The following is a 16,656-nucleotide window of genomic DNA, read 5'->3' on the forward strand; positions in this document are numbered from 1 at the left end:
TGGGTAAATGGCACGAAAGTGATGTTGAGAATGATCAAATCAGCCATGATCTCATTAAATAGTAAAGCAGACTAGATGGACTGAATGGCCACTTTCTATTTCTACATATAATGGTCTTCTTTCTAAAGGATCAAGTCCTGAACTTTTGTTCCAGGTCAAAAATCACACGACAACAGGTTATAGTCCAATAGATTTATTGCTCCAAAAGCTTGTGTTTTCAAATGAACCTGTTGGACTATAACCTGGTGTCATGTGATTTTGGTCCTTGTCCAACTGAGTTCAACACCGCATCTCTACATCTTCTTTAGCCAGTGCAGGACAGTTGTTTTGAACTATATGATAATCTAGGATAAATTAACCATGGATTGTTTCTTAACAATAGGGTGAAGTGACCAAATACTTGGTTAATGAGATTGGCTTTTGGGAATGTCTTAGAGGACACATGCAAAATTAGTGCAAGAGTAGGCCATTTGGCCCATTGACCCTGCTGTGCCATTCACTGTGTTCATTGGTTGATCCAATATCTCAATGCCATATAGCCACTCAATTACTAAACCCCTTGATGCCTTCAATATCTACAGATCGATTTCTTTCTTAAATATAACCCCCCCCCCCCCCCCCCCCCAGCCTGAATTCCACAGAGAATCCCACAGGTTGACCATCCTCAGAGTGAAGAAACGTTTCCTCAGCTCAGTCCTAAGTGGCCGACCATGTATCTGGAGACTGTGACTCCTTGTTCTGGATCCTGGGTAGGGGGGAAACATTATATAATGTTTTATACATTTAGAACAGATTCCCTCACATTCTTCTAAAACCCAACCCGACTAGGACTGCCCGCTTCCCCAAAAAAATCTTATAGATCAAGTAAACTACATTCCCCATTTGTGAAAATATGTTCCATCCTGCCATTCTCCCACAGTTGCACAGTTTGATGCTACCTCAAAACAGCACTTGGGGTTTATAACCGTATCTTAGAGCCATTCAAGGCCTTCATATCCTGAACCTTTCAAATACATTGAATAATACAATTATATTTGACCAATCTTTATACAAAACTAAAAAAGGAAAAAGAAATCTATGGCTGATGGAAATCTGAGATTAAAATGGAAAGTGCTGACAAAACTTAACAGGTCTGGCCACATTTGTGGGCTGGAGTACTTGGTACAGTTAACTCTCATGGACAATTAGGAAGAGCAAAATGATGCTCAGGAACAAAAGAACCAAATCCAGATCTAATTGAGCCGACTTGGCATAATATTTATAGAAACTTACAAGATTTCTGGGGGACTTGATTGCAGTCCTGAGGAAGGATTACACCTAAGACATTCATTTCTGTACCTTATGATGCTGCCTGACTTGCTGTGTTCTTCCAGCCTCCTGCTTATCTACCTTGGATTCCGGCATCTGCAGTTTTTTCGTGTCTCGGACTTGATAGGATGGGTGCAGAAAGGTTGTTTTCCCTGGTGGGAGAGTCTAGGATGACAGGGCATCATCTCAGAGTAACAGTCGCCCATTTAAGACAGAGATGAGGAGGAACAAAAACAGAAACTGCTGGAGAAGCTCAGGAGGTCTGGCAACACCTGACTTCAGTTCGGATGAAGGGTCACTGGTCCCAAACTATTAACTCTGCTTTGTCTCCACAGATGCTGCCAGGCTTGCTGAGCTTTCTCCAACAATTTTAATTTTTGATTCAGATTTCCAGCATCCACAGTTCTTTTTGTTTTATTAGAGATGAGGAGGGATTTCTTCACTCAGAGGGTGGTGAATCTGTGGAATTCTTTACCCCAGACGGTTGTCGTGGCTGGGTCATTAGGTATATTATCCATTTTGGCTGGAAGAATAAAAGAGAAGCATATTATCTAAATCGTGAAAGACTGCAGAGTTTGAAGGGTCTGGGAGTCCCAGCAAATGAATCATAAAGGTTAGTATGCAGGTACAGCAACTAATTTGGAAAGTTAATAGTGTTATCATTTATTGAGGGGAACTGAATACAAAGGAGCAGGTTATGCTTTAGTTACAGAGGCACTGGTGAGAGCACATCTGTTCACAATTTTGTTTTACAATATTCATTCATGGTATGTGGTTAGCTCAAGTTGCTCTTGAGAAGGTTGTGGTGGCGGTGATGTGCTGCCTTCCTGAACTGCTGCAGTCCACAAGCTGTAGGTTAGCTCACAGTGCTTGGGGAGGGGGAGCGGATTTCCAGGATTTTAACCCAGTGACAGTGAAGGTATGGTGATATATTTCCAAGTCAGGATGGTGAATGGCTGGAGGGGAGCTTGCAGGTGGTGTTTCAATATATCTGCTGTCCTTGTCCTTCTAGACACAAGTGATCATGGGCTTGGATGATGCTGTCTAAGGATCTTTGGTGACTTTCTGAAGTGCATCTTTAAATAGTACATACGACTGCTATGGAGCATTGGTGGAGGATGGAGTGGATGTTTGTGGATGCGGTGTGAACCGAGTGGGCTGCTTTGTCCTGGATGGTGTCAAGCTTCTTGAGTGTTGTTGGAGCTGCACCCATCCAGGCAAGTGGGGAGTATTCCATCACACTCCTGACTTGGTCATCTTATTTAAGGAACAATGTAAACGTATTGAAAGCAGTTGGGAGAAGGCTTGTCAGACTAATAGCTGGAACGTAGGGGGGAATGTGCCTCATGGGGAAAGATTGGACAGGTTAGAATGTATCCAATAGAGTTAACTGGAGTTGAGGAGTAAAATGGGACTAGACTGAAACAAAGATCCTGAGGGGTCTTGACAGAGTAGTTGTGCATCTACTCTTCATCTTGTGGGAGAATTTAGACCTAATTAAGACATCAGAACACCCCACCACACCCCAAATTAAGTTCCATTAGCCCCATTTGTACTGTCCTCATGCTCATTATATCATCGCCAAGAATTTGCAGCTCATCAAGTTAATGAGAACAACATTTCTGTGAAAACCATTTGCAATTTATTTGTTTAAAAAAAATAAAATTGGTACAAACTGCACCCACAAAAATAAAACACTTGTTCATTGAAGCCAACTTCGCACTCTGTTCTGGATCTGCCAATGTCTCTGCCTCTTTTTATATGTACTTGGGATCTCACCATGACCCAGTAGTTTAAAAACACAAGTCAGAGTTGAACCTGATGGTTTGAAATATGAAGCTCAAGCCCACATGTGTACATGGGGTAAAACACAAAATGGACTGTTACTGGGCAGTAAAGGATTCGGCAGATTATGAAATGTATAAAGATTCCGAGGGAGATCTACAAGGTGGGTGCTGAGAGAATATTTCCCCTTGTGGGGAGATCTAGCACTCTTAAAAAGCTCTCCCACTCAAGGTGGGGGTATTCTTTCTTCACGTTTGGAATTTTGTTCCCTGGCAGTGTCTGCGTCACTGAATATATTCAAAGCTGAGTTGACAGATTTTTGACCATCAAGGGTTTTGGGAGGCAGGAAAGAAAGTCTAGCTGAGGCCACAATCAGGTGAGGCACAATCCTGTTGAATGGTGGAGTAGACTCGATGGCCCAAATTGCCTATGCCTAGCTCATGTTCCTACGAAGGACTGAAACAGGATTACCAGTCCCAGTTGCTCCAATACCACATTCAACAAATATCTCCTAGTCCCGATAATCTGCATTATACACAGCAGCAGCACTCTAAGCTGGTGCAAGAGGCAGTGGGTCTGCTACACTCCGAGAGTTAACACAATAGTGGCTGCATGGATATTAGGGGTTCCTGCCCCCTAACGCTGGACTATGTTTAAAATTAAGGCACTGTTTTACACCCGGCTGTGATTTCACAAGCATTTACCCATCCAGATGCCATCTCAGTGTCAACTCTCAACTTGGGAGACTACGCTACATGGGAGCCAAGTTGACTAAACTCAGTCTCATCTCCACAAACCGGGAGGGACTGGCAGCAGTGGGCAGTCACTGGATCAAATGCTGGAATCCTGCCTGGAGTTGCTCCCCTTTCCCCCCCAACTCCACTCTGTCTTTGGGGTTGGGGTTCGGACTGCACTGTGGTACCTAGCTTGCGAGGCTCAATTTATTCAATACTGACATGCAACCTTCCAGAAGGATCTGGGCTCCGATCCTGGGCTGTGCTAATCCGTGAATCACAGAAGCAGGGTCATGGAGGCATTACTACGGTCGTCTGGGCCAGCAGGTTCAGAATTGAACCTTGAGCAAATCCTCATGAGAAGGACTGATAAGCCACAAGAATGTAACAGTTCCTGAGTCACGTACCATTCATATTTACCATCTTTGCCTGAACAGTTCAGTGCCTGAAATAGCACAGCACCAAAAAAAAAATTTGACAAGCAGCATGAGAATTCTCTCAGGGTCTGTTGATTCCAGTTGGTTCTGACATTCCCATTTCGCAGTTAGACTGCATGAGTCATGAAGCTGCTCTCCCAGGTTTCAATCCCTGCCACTTTCTGATGTTTTAATTCATGGCTGGGCAACAAACCCTGAGCAGATCCCATCAGCTGGTCTTTTAACCTCCTTCTCCAGCTCGGCTGAATCTTATTCCTCTCTCTCTTGTACCCCGACATTGCTGGTCCTCAGCGCCTGGCTGGTTTGGGCATCAGGTAGACCTTGACGTGTTTGCTGAGATTAATGGTGCCCTCGATGATATTGTCGGTCTGTGGCAGACCGTCCGTGCTGTCACTCCAGGCTGATCTGGAACCTGTAGCCAAACTGCACATTCTGCTTCTACTCGAACTGTAGGCCAGCAGCAGCTGCACCTCAATCTGACAAGGTTCTGGGGGACGGAAGGGAATAAATAAGGTAATCAAAGGCTCACTTTCCTCAAAGTTTTGACAAGACTTTTGATCATCACTCCTATTATCCTTAGACAGAATGCAAAGTTAACGTTTCAAAACCCTCCTTCAGAACTGATGGGTCACTGGACTTAACTGTGTACATAACTGATGCTCCTCATCCCTCAAACCATTCACGGGAAGACAGAAACAACAGTAGGCCATTCAGCCCCTCAAACCTGTTCCACCAATGATCTCACGGTTGATCTGTGGCCTAATTCCATATATCTGCCTTTAGCCTATATCCCTTAATATAGTCAGAGAGATGTACAGCACGGAAACAGACCTCTCGGTTCAACTCATCCATGCCGACCTGATATCCTAACCTAATCTAGTCCCATTTACCAGCACTTGGCCCATATCCCTCTAAACCTTCCTATTCATATACCCCTCCAGATGCCTTTTAAATGATGGATTGTACCAGCCTCCACCACTTCCTGTGGCAGCTCATTCTACACACGTACCACCCTCTGTGCGATAAAGTTTTCCCTTAGGTTCCTTTTAAATGTTTTCCCCTCGCACCCTAAACCTATATCTTCTAGTTTTGGACTCCCCATCCCAGGGAAAAGACTGTCTATTTGTTCTATTAATGCCCCTCCTGATTTTATAAACTTCTATAAGGTCACCCCTCAGCCTCCGACGCTCCAGGGAAAACAGCCCCAGCCTATTCAACCTCTCCCTGTAGCTCAAATCCTCCAACCCTGGCAACATCCTTGTAAAAGAATAACATTTCAATGTTTTTTTCATAGAATCCCTACAGTGTGGAAACAGGCCATTTGACCCAACAAGTCCACACCAACCCTCCGAAGAGTGACCCATCCAGATCCAATCCCCTACCCTAATTACTCTACACTTCACCTGACTAATGCAGCTAACCTATACATCCCTGAACATTATGGGCAATTTAGCACAGTCAATCCATCTAACCTGAGCATCTTTGGATTGTAGGAGGAAACTGGAGCACCCAGAGGAAACCCAGGCAGACATGGGGTAAATGTGCAAGCTCCACACAAACCATTATCTGAGGGTGGAATCGAACCTGGGTCCCTGGCGCTGTGAGGTAGCAGTGCTAACCACAGACACCATGCCGCCTGCTATCTTGCTTAATAAAAATTTATCTATACTCAAAGCGTTCCACAGATGCTGCCAGATCTGCTGAATTTCTCCAGCAAGTTTGGCTTTCCTATCAAAATTCCAGCATCCAAAGATCTTTATTAAATTATCTGAAGAGTTTCACATATTTGATCTGTCAAATTGTTTGATAATGTTTCCTCTAAGGGTCTTGGACCATTTTACAGGCACAAGTTATCATCATCAAGGGCATTAAGAGATGTAAACACACACAGCTTGGGCTTCGAGGGGAGCACCATCTCCACTGGGTAAACCTACTAGGGCTTCAAAGACCGTCTTCAGCACAGGGGACCAGAGGGAACATTGGACATTTTGGGTGAACTATATCAATATCACTGTTTGAATGATATGAACAGTGGGTGGAAATAAATTTCAGCAGAGGGTCAGTGTTTTGGGAAAGGAAGTCAATGACTGAGAAAAATAGCAGAGGACCAAATGACATCGGGTGCAAAAATCTTCAAATCTCTTCTTAGGAGCTTACAGTGTATGTGTCTGGAGTTAATCACAGGAACCAGGCAAGATCCTGCCCATTTGAAAGAAGGGTAGTTCAGAATGGGTAATAAATGCTGGCCCATTTTCAATGATGCTCAGGTCCCATAAAGGAATATAAAACCCAAAAAATGTAACCTCTAAAGTTCTCTTTTTTCTAATCCTGGCACCTTGTGCACCAACCCCTCCCCCACACCATCCCACTGCTGGTCATAGCGTCTTCAGAGCTTTTCTTATTCTTTCATGGGATGTAGGCATTGCTACCACGGAACTGAGCCATTTTGGAGGGCAGTGAAGAGGTGCCCACTTTGCTGTGGGTCTGAAGTCACATGTCAGCCAGACGACAGAAGGAAGGCAGACTTCCTCCCTTGAAATCACTCGTGAACCAGAGGGGCTTTTATCACAACTGATGACAGTATCGTGGTCACCCTCATCGGAGCCAACCAGCAATGCCCAACGCTCCTCAAGAGAGAATTTTTAAAAAGTGTAACCAAGCTTCCAGTCGCTCCCACCTCACATTTCTGACTTTGGCTCAGTGCCCATTCTTTAACATCAGATGAACAGCACCGAAACAGGCCATTCAGTTAAAACAGGTCTCTGCTGGTGGCAACATATCACACAGCCTCCTTCTACCCTTATCTAATTCACTCTACTGAATTCTTTGGGGTGGAGGAGTCCAGAACTAGAGGGAATAGCTTTAAGGTGAGAGGGAAAAGATTTAACAGGGACTTAAGGGACAACTTTTCCATGCAGAGGATGGTGTGTGCATGGAATGATCTGCCAGAGGAAGTGGTGGAGGCTGGTACAATTACAACATTTAATAGGTATCTGGATGGGTATATGAAAAGGAAGAGTTTAGAGGGACATGGGTCAAATGCTGGCAAATGGAACTAGATTAAGTTAGGATATCTGGTTGGCATGGATGAGTTGAACCGAAGGGTCTGTTTCCATGCTGTACATCTCAATGACTCCATTCATGGTGTGAGGGTGCTGCTGGTTTGGCCAGCATTTATTGTCCATCCCTAGGTGCCCCTTGAGAAGATGGGGGTGCCTTCTTAAACATGCAGTCCATGTGGTGTAGGTAGACCCACAATACCATGGGGGAGAGAATTCCAGGATTTTAATTCAGCGATACTGAATGAACGGTGATCTACAAGTGATATGAAATTACCAAACAAGTTGTTCAGTTCAAGGTTAATTCGGGACAGTCAACAAACATTAGCTTTGCCAGTGATGCCCACATCCCAAGAAAGAATAAATGACATCAACATTCAGCCTTCTCTTGGGTGGAGTAAAACCCTAGCTTGTTCTGTTTTTAACAGATATAATCTCTAGTTCTGCTATCATCCTTGTAGCTCCCCTTAAACATTTACTCTGGTGCCAGTATACCTAAGATTCTGGGAAAGACTGTATTTTCTCTATGGTAAAGGCATTATGCTACACTTAGGTTTATGTTGTAGTAAACAGGTTTACCTGTCCAGGCCGTGTGAGAGAGATAGACTTGTGTAATCAATCTGTGTCTTCCGGGCCCAGGATTGCGAAAATCAGCCGGTTTAGGGTGGATTATGTGTGCCTGCCCATCTGGATACATGATCTGCAGGTGACACCAAAGACAACTTCAGTTACATAGCTGCCCTGGTTCCTTGTTTGTAATAGAGCTGCTGACAGACTTGCCGTTTGCACCTGCTCTGCTCATGAAGAGATGGAAGAATTGTAGTATACCTTAAGAGATTAGAATTGACTGAAAAACAAACCTGTTTTGGGGATGAGAAGGGCTTATGCCTGAAACGTCGATTCTCCTGTTCCTTGGATGCTGCCTGACCTGCTGCGCTTTTCCAGCAACACATTTTCAGCTCTGATCTCCAGCATTTGCAGTCCTCACTTTCTCCTTGTTTTGGGGATGAGTCAAGATTAGAGTGGTGCTGGAAAAGCACAGCAGGTCAGACAGCATCTAAGGAGAAGGAAAATCAACAGAGCAGGAAAATCGACGTGATGCTGTCTGACCTGCTGTGCTTTTCCAGCACCACTCTAATCTTCACTCTAATCTCCAGCTTCTACAACCCTCACTTTCACCTTGTTTTGGGGATGATCTGTTTTTTGACAGAGCAAACTTTTGCAATCTGGAATGTGCTGCCTGAGAGATCAGTGGAAACAAATGCAACAGAATTTTTCAAAAAGGGAAAATAAATCTCAATGAGGAGGGACTGAAGAAACTGGACCTGTATTTCCTAGAGTTTTGAAGACTGAGGCACAATCTCTACAAAACTTGCAGATGTTCTTACAGTGTGAGACAGGGTAGATATTGTTGGGATGTTTCCCTTGACAGGTGAGTCTAAAACCAGGAGACAAACTATCAGAATAAAGGGCAGGCCATTTTGGACTGAGGAGGAGGAGGAATTTCTTCACACAAGAGGATGGAGAATCTTTGGAATTCTCTACCCTCAAGGGTTGAGAAGGTTCAGTTGCTGAATATGTTCAAGACAAAGATCGATAGATTTCTTGGCAAGTGGAGAACATTACAAAGAGAGACAATTCAAGCATCTGTCAGATGTCAGGAAGCCCTTCCTCACATTAAGGGGAGTGAGCGCCTGGAACTCTCTCCTATAAAAAGCGGATGAGTGTCCACTGAAAATGTGAAAACAACCATAATCCTTAATTCCCTCAGTATCCAGACATTTACTGACTTCAGCCCCATATGTTCTCAGCAAATGAGCATCCACTGTCCTCTCGGGTTGAGAATTCCGCGGAGATAAAGTGAACTACTGCTAATACGTGTAGTGGATGTCTCATTGGTTTCTGGCCACATACCTGCACCTTGACAGAGTTCTGGGGATCCTGTACATGTTCTAAAGTGGCATCAACATCCAGCGCTACCACCAGGCCAGAGGTGAACCTCAGAGGGTTGTCGGACTCTCCTGTCGGCTCAATGATGGTCGCCGAGGCTCGCTGAACCTACAGAACAAAAGGGTTAGCCCAGTACTGGAAGCAGGTGCATTCCCTGTCCCATTTGATCTCTCCCATCCAGAGTAGCAACTCATGGCTGCAAGACTACATTCATCATCTCCCTATATCAGTCACACCTAGAGGACCACACTGCTGACTGTGCAGCACTCCGTACGCACTGCACAGCAGTGCCAGCCTATGCTATACTGACCTTGTCTGCTGAGCTGAACCCCATCACCACCTGATCACGGTTATCCTGCAAACTGACGTGACACTTACTGAGTATGGATTACTCAGAGCTAGACAATGAAGTTTATAATACCAGAGTAAATACCGTGAGAAGTGTAACAGGCAAGCCTTTAGCCTTCCCTTTTCTAAAGGGAGGATATCCTAGACTGTAACACTCGTGTTCTGCAGCTTCTATGCAGAGCCCTGGACAGCAGTCTTGGGCAATAGCCTGCCACAAACATATTGTGTCTGAAGTGCTGTGGCTCATCCTGACTGCTCACCTTAATTTTCTTTTTAGTTCTGTAGAATCAATATTCCAGCCAAGCTGCGTGGCCGCACAGAGGTCCCGCGCTTGCTGGCCAGTGTATTACACACTGGAAGTTGATGCCATGCACGGTTGGAGGACTGCACACCCAAAGAAAATTAGAGGGAAAATGTAATATTGGCTATTCGTTGGTGAAACTTGTGGTGCCACGGCAATCCAATTGGACAAGTAATTCAGAGCCCCAGGCCAATGCACTCTGAACACGGACTCAAATCCTACCAAAGCAGGTGGAGAACTTTAAATCCAATTCTGGAAAAGAAATCTCATCTTAATGATAGTGACCGTGACAACTATCTTGTAAAAACCCATCTGCTTCATTAATGTTCTTTAGGGAAAAAAATCCTTTGTCCTTTCCTGGTCTGGCTCCAGACCACAGCAGTGTAGTTGACTCTTAACTATAAAGGCAAGGAAGACATCTGTCCAAGGGTAATAAATGCTGGTCTAGGATAGCCACACCAGCCAGCACAGAAATAGGTGATTTGGTCCAACCATCCCACCCTAGAGTCTATCTCCACTCAAACTCACTCCTCTCAGCACATCCTAATCCTCAAAATAAAGAATTGTAGAGTACTGAAAGTCATACTGAACTCAAAACTGCTTTCTCTCCACAGATGCTGCCAGAGCTACCAAGTTTCTGTTCTTACTCCTTCTAATCCTAATGTCACTGAATGTCTAACCAGCTTCTTAAGTGCATTATATCAACTCATTTCAACCACTCCACATGACAAAGTTCCACATTCACACCACTCTCTGGGTGAACATGTTTATCCTGAATTTTGGATAAGGATATCTCTTAATATCTGTTCATGGGCATCACTGGCGAGGCCAGAACTGGCTGCCCTTGAGAAGGTGTTGGGGATGAGCTGCCTTCTTGAACCACTGCAGTCAGTGTGCTGCTGGTAGACCCACAACGCCATTAGTAGGGGAATTCCAGGATTCTAACCCAGGAGCACTGAAGGAATGACAAATATACTTCCAAGTCAGGATGGTGAGTGACTTGGAGGGCAGCTTGGAGGAGATGATGTCCCATGGACTGGGAAGTTGCTGTTAGAGGAACCTTGTTGAGATGTTGCAGTGCATCCTGTAGCTGATACGCACAGCTAGAGGTTTGCTACTTCCCTCAATTAGAAATAAGATCTTTTATCTATTCTACCTTTCACAGTTTGAAAGTCTCAATAGGTAATTTCCTTAGTCTTGTCTTTTCTTGAGAAGAGAGAGACCCAGGATATTTATCCTCACCTGCGAGTTACAAGCTCAGTTTGGGCATCTTCTCAACAAATTCTACACTCCTTCTGTGCCCCTATAACCAGCCTGTTGTACTCTAACCAAGATTCGATGATAGGTTCAGTACAATGTTGCTGCTTTTAATTCTATCCCTCTGGAAGGAAATTCCTAAAGCCTAGGAATGCAAACCTGCTCTGGGAGGGTGAGCAGGAGGAAGCTGCTGTGCCGTAGGGTGGTCTGAAGGATCTTCACCATTTCCTCAGGCTTGCAGGCGACCAGTCTCGGCATAACCTCCAGCAGCTTCTCAATGAAGCTATCCTGTATATAGTGCAGTTCTGACGCAAAGTACCTGGAGGTGGTGAGGAAAACAAAATGATTAAAGTGCACTGTTGAAACAAACTGATGTGACTAGGGGTTTCTGGGGAGGCGGCATCTGGAAAGCTGTGGGGAAATCTGTAAAATCAAATCCAGGTCCAAGAAGCAACAAATCAAAATTAGGGACCCTGCATTTAGAAAAACAGCTTGCCTTAGGTAGCATCTTTAACATCACAAAACACTCCAAGCAGCTTCTCAGGATCATTATTAAAAAATAATTTGACGTTAGTCTCAAATATTTAGAACAAAAAACAATGCAGCACAGGAACCGGCCCTTCGGCCCTCCATGCCTGCGCCAACACATTTTGCCCTTCCATACTGAAACTGTCTTCACTTCCAGGACCCATGGCCCTCGATTTAGTTAAAAAGGCCAGGACAAGACTAAGGGCAAGTGTGAATGAGCAAGACAGAGCATGGTGGGGTGGGGACAAACATTTTAGTTCCCCATTTATTTTTTATTAAAAATGTAATTCAGGTTCTCAAATTGCGGCACTTCTTACCTGGGAAAGGTCTCAATCTCCTGTAGAAACGCCTCGCACATGTTTATGAGGGTTTCCATCCTACAGTGAACAACCGAACAGCAGGAAGTGAGTCATAGAGTCATACAGATGTACAGCACAGAAACAGACCCTTCAGTATAACTCATCCATGTGGACCAGATATTCCAACCCAATCTAGTCCCTCATGACAGTACCTGGTCCATATACCGCCAAACCCTTCCTATTCATATACCCATCCAAATGCCTTTTAAATGTTGCAATTGTACCAGCTTCCACCACATCTTCTGGCAGCTCATTCCATCCACGTACCACCTTCTGCGTGAAAAAGTTGCCCCTTAGGTCTCTTTCCCCTCTCACCCTAAACCTATGCCCTCTAGTTCTGGACTCCCCCACCCCAGGAAAGAGTGCCTGTTTATCCTATCCATGTTTCTCATGATTTTATAAACCTCTGTAAGGTCACCCCTCAGCCTCCGACGCTCCAGGGAAAAACAGCCCCAGCCTATTCAACCTCTCTCTATAGCTCAAATCCTCTAAACCTGGCAACATCCTTGTAAATCTTTTCTGAACCCTTTCAAGTTTCACAACATCTTTCTGATAGGAAGGAGACCAGAATTGCACGCAACATTCCAAAAGTGACCTAACCTGTACAGCCGTAAAATGACCTCCCAATTCCTGTACTCAATACTCTGACCAATAAAGGAAAGCATGCCAAACGCCTTCTTCACTTTAATGAAAATACTCGGGCATCATACAACCGCAGAGTCAAACAAGGCCAGTCAGCAGACAGTGTCTGTATCAGGTGACAGAGCTGTCCAGTCTAATCCCATTTTCCAGCTCTCGGTTCACAGCCCTGAGGGTTATGGTGCTTTAATTCTATTTGACGTGTGATAAGGGTTTCTACTTCTATGTCAGAATGCAAAACATTAGAGTCATAAAGTTGTACAGCACAGAAACTGGCCCCTTGGTCCAACTCACCTGCACCAAACAGATATCCCAATCTGACCATTTACCAGCATTTGGCCCACATGCCCTTAAACCCATCCTATTCACACACCTACCAACATTTTTAATGTTGTAATTGTACCAGCTTCCACTATTTCCTCTGACAGCTCTATCCAATCATGCACCAGCTTCTATGTGGAACAAGTTATCCCTTAGGCCCCTTTTTAAATCTTTCCCCGCTCACCTTAAACTGATAACCTCTAATTTTGGATCCTGCTACCCTGGGAAAAGTCCTTGGCTATTCACCCTATCCATGCCCCTCATGATTTTATGACCCTCTATAAAATGGTCACCCCTCAGCCTCCGACACTTCAGGGAAATAAGTCCCAACCTAATCAGCCTCTCCTCAGAGCTCAAACCCTCCAGTGCTGGCAACATCCTCAAATCTTTTCTGCATTCCTCTCACGTTTAACAACATCCTTCCTACAGAAGGGAGACAAGAACTGTACACAGTATTCCAAAAGTAGCCTTACCAGTGTCCTGTACAGCTGTAATATGACATCTCAATTCCCATATTCAGTGTTCTGACCAATGAAGGCTAGTGTACCAAATGCCACCTTCACCACCCTATCTACCTGCAACTCCACTTTCAAGGAACTATAAACTGCACCCCTAGGTCCCTTTGTTCGACAACACTCCCCAGGGCTCTACCATTAACAGCATAACCTGCCCTGATTTGTCTTCCCAGAATGGAACACCTCACTCTCATCTCAATTAAACTCCATTTGCCACTCTCGGTCCATTGGCCCATCTCGTCAAGATCCCGTTGTACTCTGAGGTAATCTTCTTTAGAGTTCACTCCACCACTTATTCTAGTGTCATCTGCAAACTTACAAACCATACCTCCTATACGTACACCTATTTATATAAAATGGGTACTAAACAAAATATTTATATAAAATGACAAAAAGAAGTGGACGCAACACCAATCCTTGTGGCACACTGCTGGACACAGGTCTCCAGTCTGAAAAACAACTATCACCACCCTCTGTCTCCTACCATCAAGCTAATTTTGGATCCAATTGGGTAGCTCCCCCTGGATCCCATGTGATCTAACTTTACCAACCAGTCTACCATGCAGAACCTTCTCAAACGCTTTGCTGAAGTCCATATATAGATAACCCCCCCAACTCTGCCTTCATCTATCTTCTTTGTCACCTCTTTAGAAAAACTCAATCAGGTTAGTGAGACTTCCTACGCACAAAGCCATCTTGATCCTCCTTAATCAGTCCCTGCCTTTCCAAATGCATGTAAATCCTGTCCAAAAACGTACACACTACAGATATCAGGCTCCCCAGTCAATAGTTCCCCAGCTTTTCCTTACAGCCTTTCTTAAATAATGCCTTGAAACAGGTAAAGGTGGATAAATCCCCAGGACCTGATCAGGTGTACCCTAGAATTCTGTGGGAAGCTAGAGAAGTGATTGCTGGGCCTCTTGCCGAGATACTTGTAACATTGATAGTCACAGGTGAGGTGCTGGAAGACTGGATGTTGGCTAACGTGGAGCTACTGTTTAAGAAGGGTGGTAAGGACAAGCCAGGGACCAATGAGCCTGACCTCGGTGGTGGGCAGGTTGTTGGAGGGAATCCTGAGGGACATGCATTTGGAAAGGCAAGGACTGATTAGGGATAGTCAATATGGCTTTGTGCATGGGAAATCATGCCTCACAAACTTGATTGAGTTTTTTGAGGATGTAACAAAGAGGATTGATGAGGGCACAGCGCGAGATGAGATCTATATGGACTTCAGTAAGGCGTTCGACAAGGTTCCCCATGGGAGACTGATTAGCAAGGTTAGATCTCATGGAATACAGGGAGAACGAGCCATTTGGATACAGAACTGGCTCAAAAAGTAGAAGACAGAGGATGGTGGTGGAGGTTTGTTTTTCAGACTGGAGGCCTGTGACCAGTGGAGTGCCACAAGGATCGGTGCTGGGTCCTCTACTTTTTCTCATTTACATAAATGATTTGGATGCGAGCATAAGAGATACAGTTAGTAAGTTTGCAGATGACACCAAATTTGGAGGTGTAGTGGACAGCGAAGAGGGTTACCTCAGATTACAACAGGATCTGGACCAGATGAGCCAATCGGCTGAGAAGTGGCAGATGGAGTTTAATTCAGATAAATGCGAGGTGCTGCATTTTGGGAAAGCAAATCTTAGCAGGACTTATACAGGTCCTCGGGAGTGTTGCTCAACAAAGAGACCTTGGAGTGCAGGTTCATAGCTCCTTGAAAGTGGAGTCGCAGATAGGTAGGATAGTGAAGAAGGTGTTTGGTATGCTTTCCTTTATTGGTCAGAGTATTGAGTACAGGAGTTGGGAGGCCATGTTACGGCTGTACAGGACATTGGTTAGGCCACTGTTGGAATATTGTGTGAAATTCTGGTCTCCTTCCTATCAGAAAGATGTTGCGAAACTTGAAAGGGTTCAGAAAAGATTTACAAGGATGTTGCCAGGGTTGGAGGATCTGAGCTATAGGGAGAGGCTGAACAGGCTGGGGCTGTTTTCCCTGGAGCATCGGAGGCTGAGGGGTGACCTTATAGAGGTTTACAAAATTATGAGGAGTATGGATAGGATAAATAGACAAAGTCTTTTCCCTGGGGCTGGGGAGTCCAGAACTAGAAGGCATAGGTTTAGGGTGAGGGGGGAAAGATGTAAAAGAGACCAAAGGGGCAACTTTTTCGCACAAAAGGTGGTACGTATATGGAATGAGCTGCCAGAGGAAGTGGTGGAGGCTGGTACAATTGCAACATTTAAGAGGCGTTTAGATGGGTATATGAATAGGAAGGGTTTGGAGGGATATGGGCCGGGTGCTGGCAGGTGGGACTAGATTGGGTTGGGATATCTGGTCGGCATGGACGGGTTTCACCGAAGGGTCTGTTTCCGTAATGTACATCTCTAGGACTCTATGACAACACATTAGTCTTCTGGCACCTCACTCATGGCTAGAGATGACACAAATATCTCAGCAAGTGGCCCAGCAATTACTTCCCTAGCTTCCCACACAGTTCTGGTATTTATCTAACTTTATACGTTTTAAGGCCTTCAGCACCTTCTCTCCTGGAACATGAACTGATTTCAAGACATCTCTATTTATTTCCATAAATACCCTAGCTTTCATGTTTTTCTCCACAGTAAATACGGATGAGACTTACTCATTTAGTATCTCACCCATTGATGATGCATTGAATTTGCTCCATTATTCAAAACGAGCAAGGCTGTAACTGCACCTTTCTCCCTGCTTTCTATATCCCTGGATTCTCTGAGAAACCTGTCTATTCCAGCCTTAAATAGATTCAGCATTGTAGGATCCACAACCCTCTGGGGTAGGTAATTCTAAAAGATTCACAACCCTCAGTGTGAAGTAACTTCACTGCATACCAACACATCAATTAGGTGTAGGAGCAGGTCACTTGGACCCATTGAGCCTGCCCCACCATCCAGTAAGAGCATGACTGATCTGATTACTCTATATTCTCAGCTACCCTTGACAACCTCTCTACTCCCCTGCTGATCAAGAATTGATCTATCTCCACCTTCAAAATATTTGAGGACTCTCTCTGAAAAGGTGGTGGAAGCAGAGTTACAAAGATTCAATGACTCTGAGAAAAACTCTCCCATCTCCGTTTTT

General features: G+C 44.7%; 1 protein-coding gene across 1 annotated transcript in view; it reads right to left on the bottom strand.

Moving 5' to 3' along the window:
• Nucleotides 1–2,927: 2,927 nt before the first annotated feature.
• Nucleotides 2,928–16,656, bottom strand: part of ints4 (integrator complex subunit 4) — a 59,763-nt gene continuing 46,034 nt past the window's right edge. The window contains exons 19-23 of the mRNA XM_043692496.2: nucleotides 12,025–12,084; nucleotides 11,339–11,498; nucleotides 9,238–9,381; nucleotides 7,903–8,023; nucleotides 2,928–4,751 (exon numbers count right to left, since the gene is read on the bottom strand). Of these exons, the coding sequence (XP_043548431.1) occupies nucleotides 4,552–4,751; nucleotides 7,903–8,023; nucleotides 9,238–9,381; nucleotides 11,339–11,498; nucleotides 12,025–12,084 (685 nt within the window). The 3' untranslated portion in view covers nucleotides 2,928–4,551. The remainder of the gene's footprint in view (nucleotides 4,752–7,902; nucleotides 8,024–9,237; nucleotides 9,382–11,338; nucleotides 11,499–12,024; nucleotides 12,085–16,656) is intronic.

Source organism: Chiloscyllium plagiosum, unplaced genomic scaffold, assembly GCF_037043375.1.
Source record: "Chiloscyllium plagiosum isolate Xiang-an unplaced genomic scaffold, Cpla_swu_hap1 HiC_scaffold_6, whole genome shotgun sequence".
NCBI lineage: Eukaryota > Metazoa > Chordata > Chondrichthyes > Orectolobiformes > Hemiscylliidae > Chiloscyllium > Chiloscyllium plagiosum.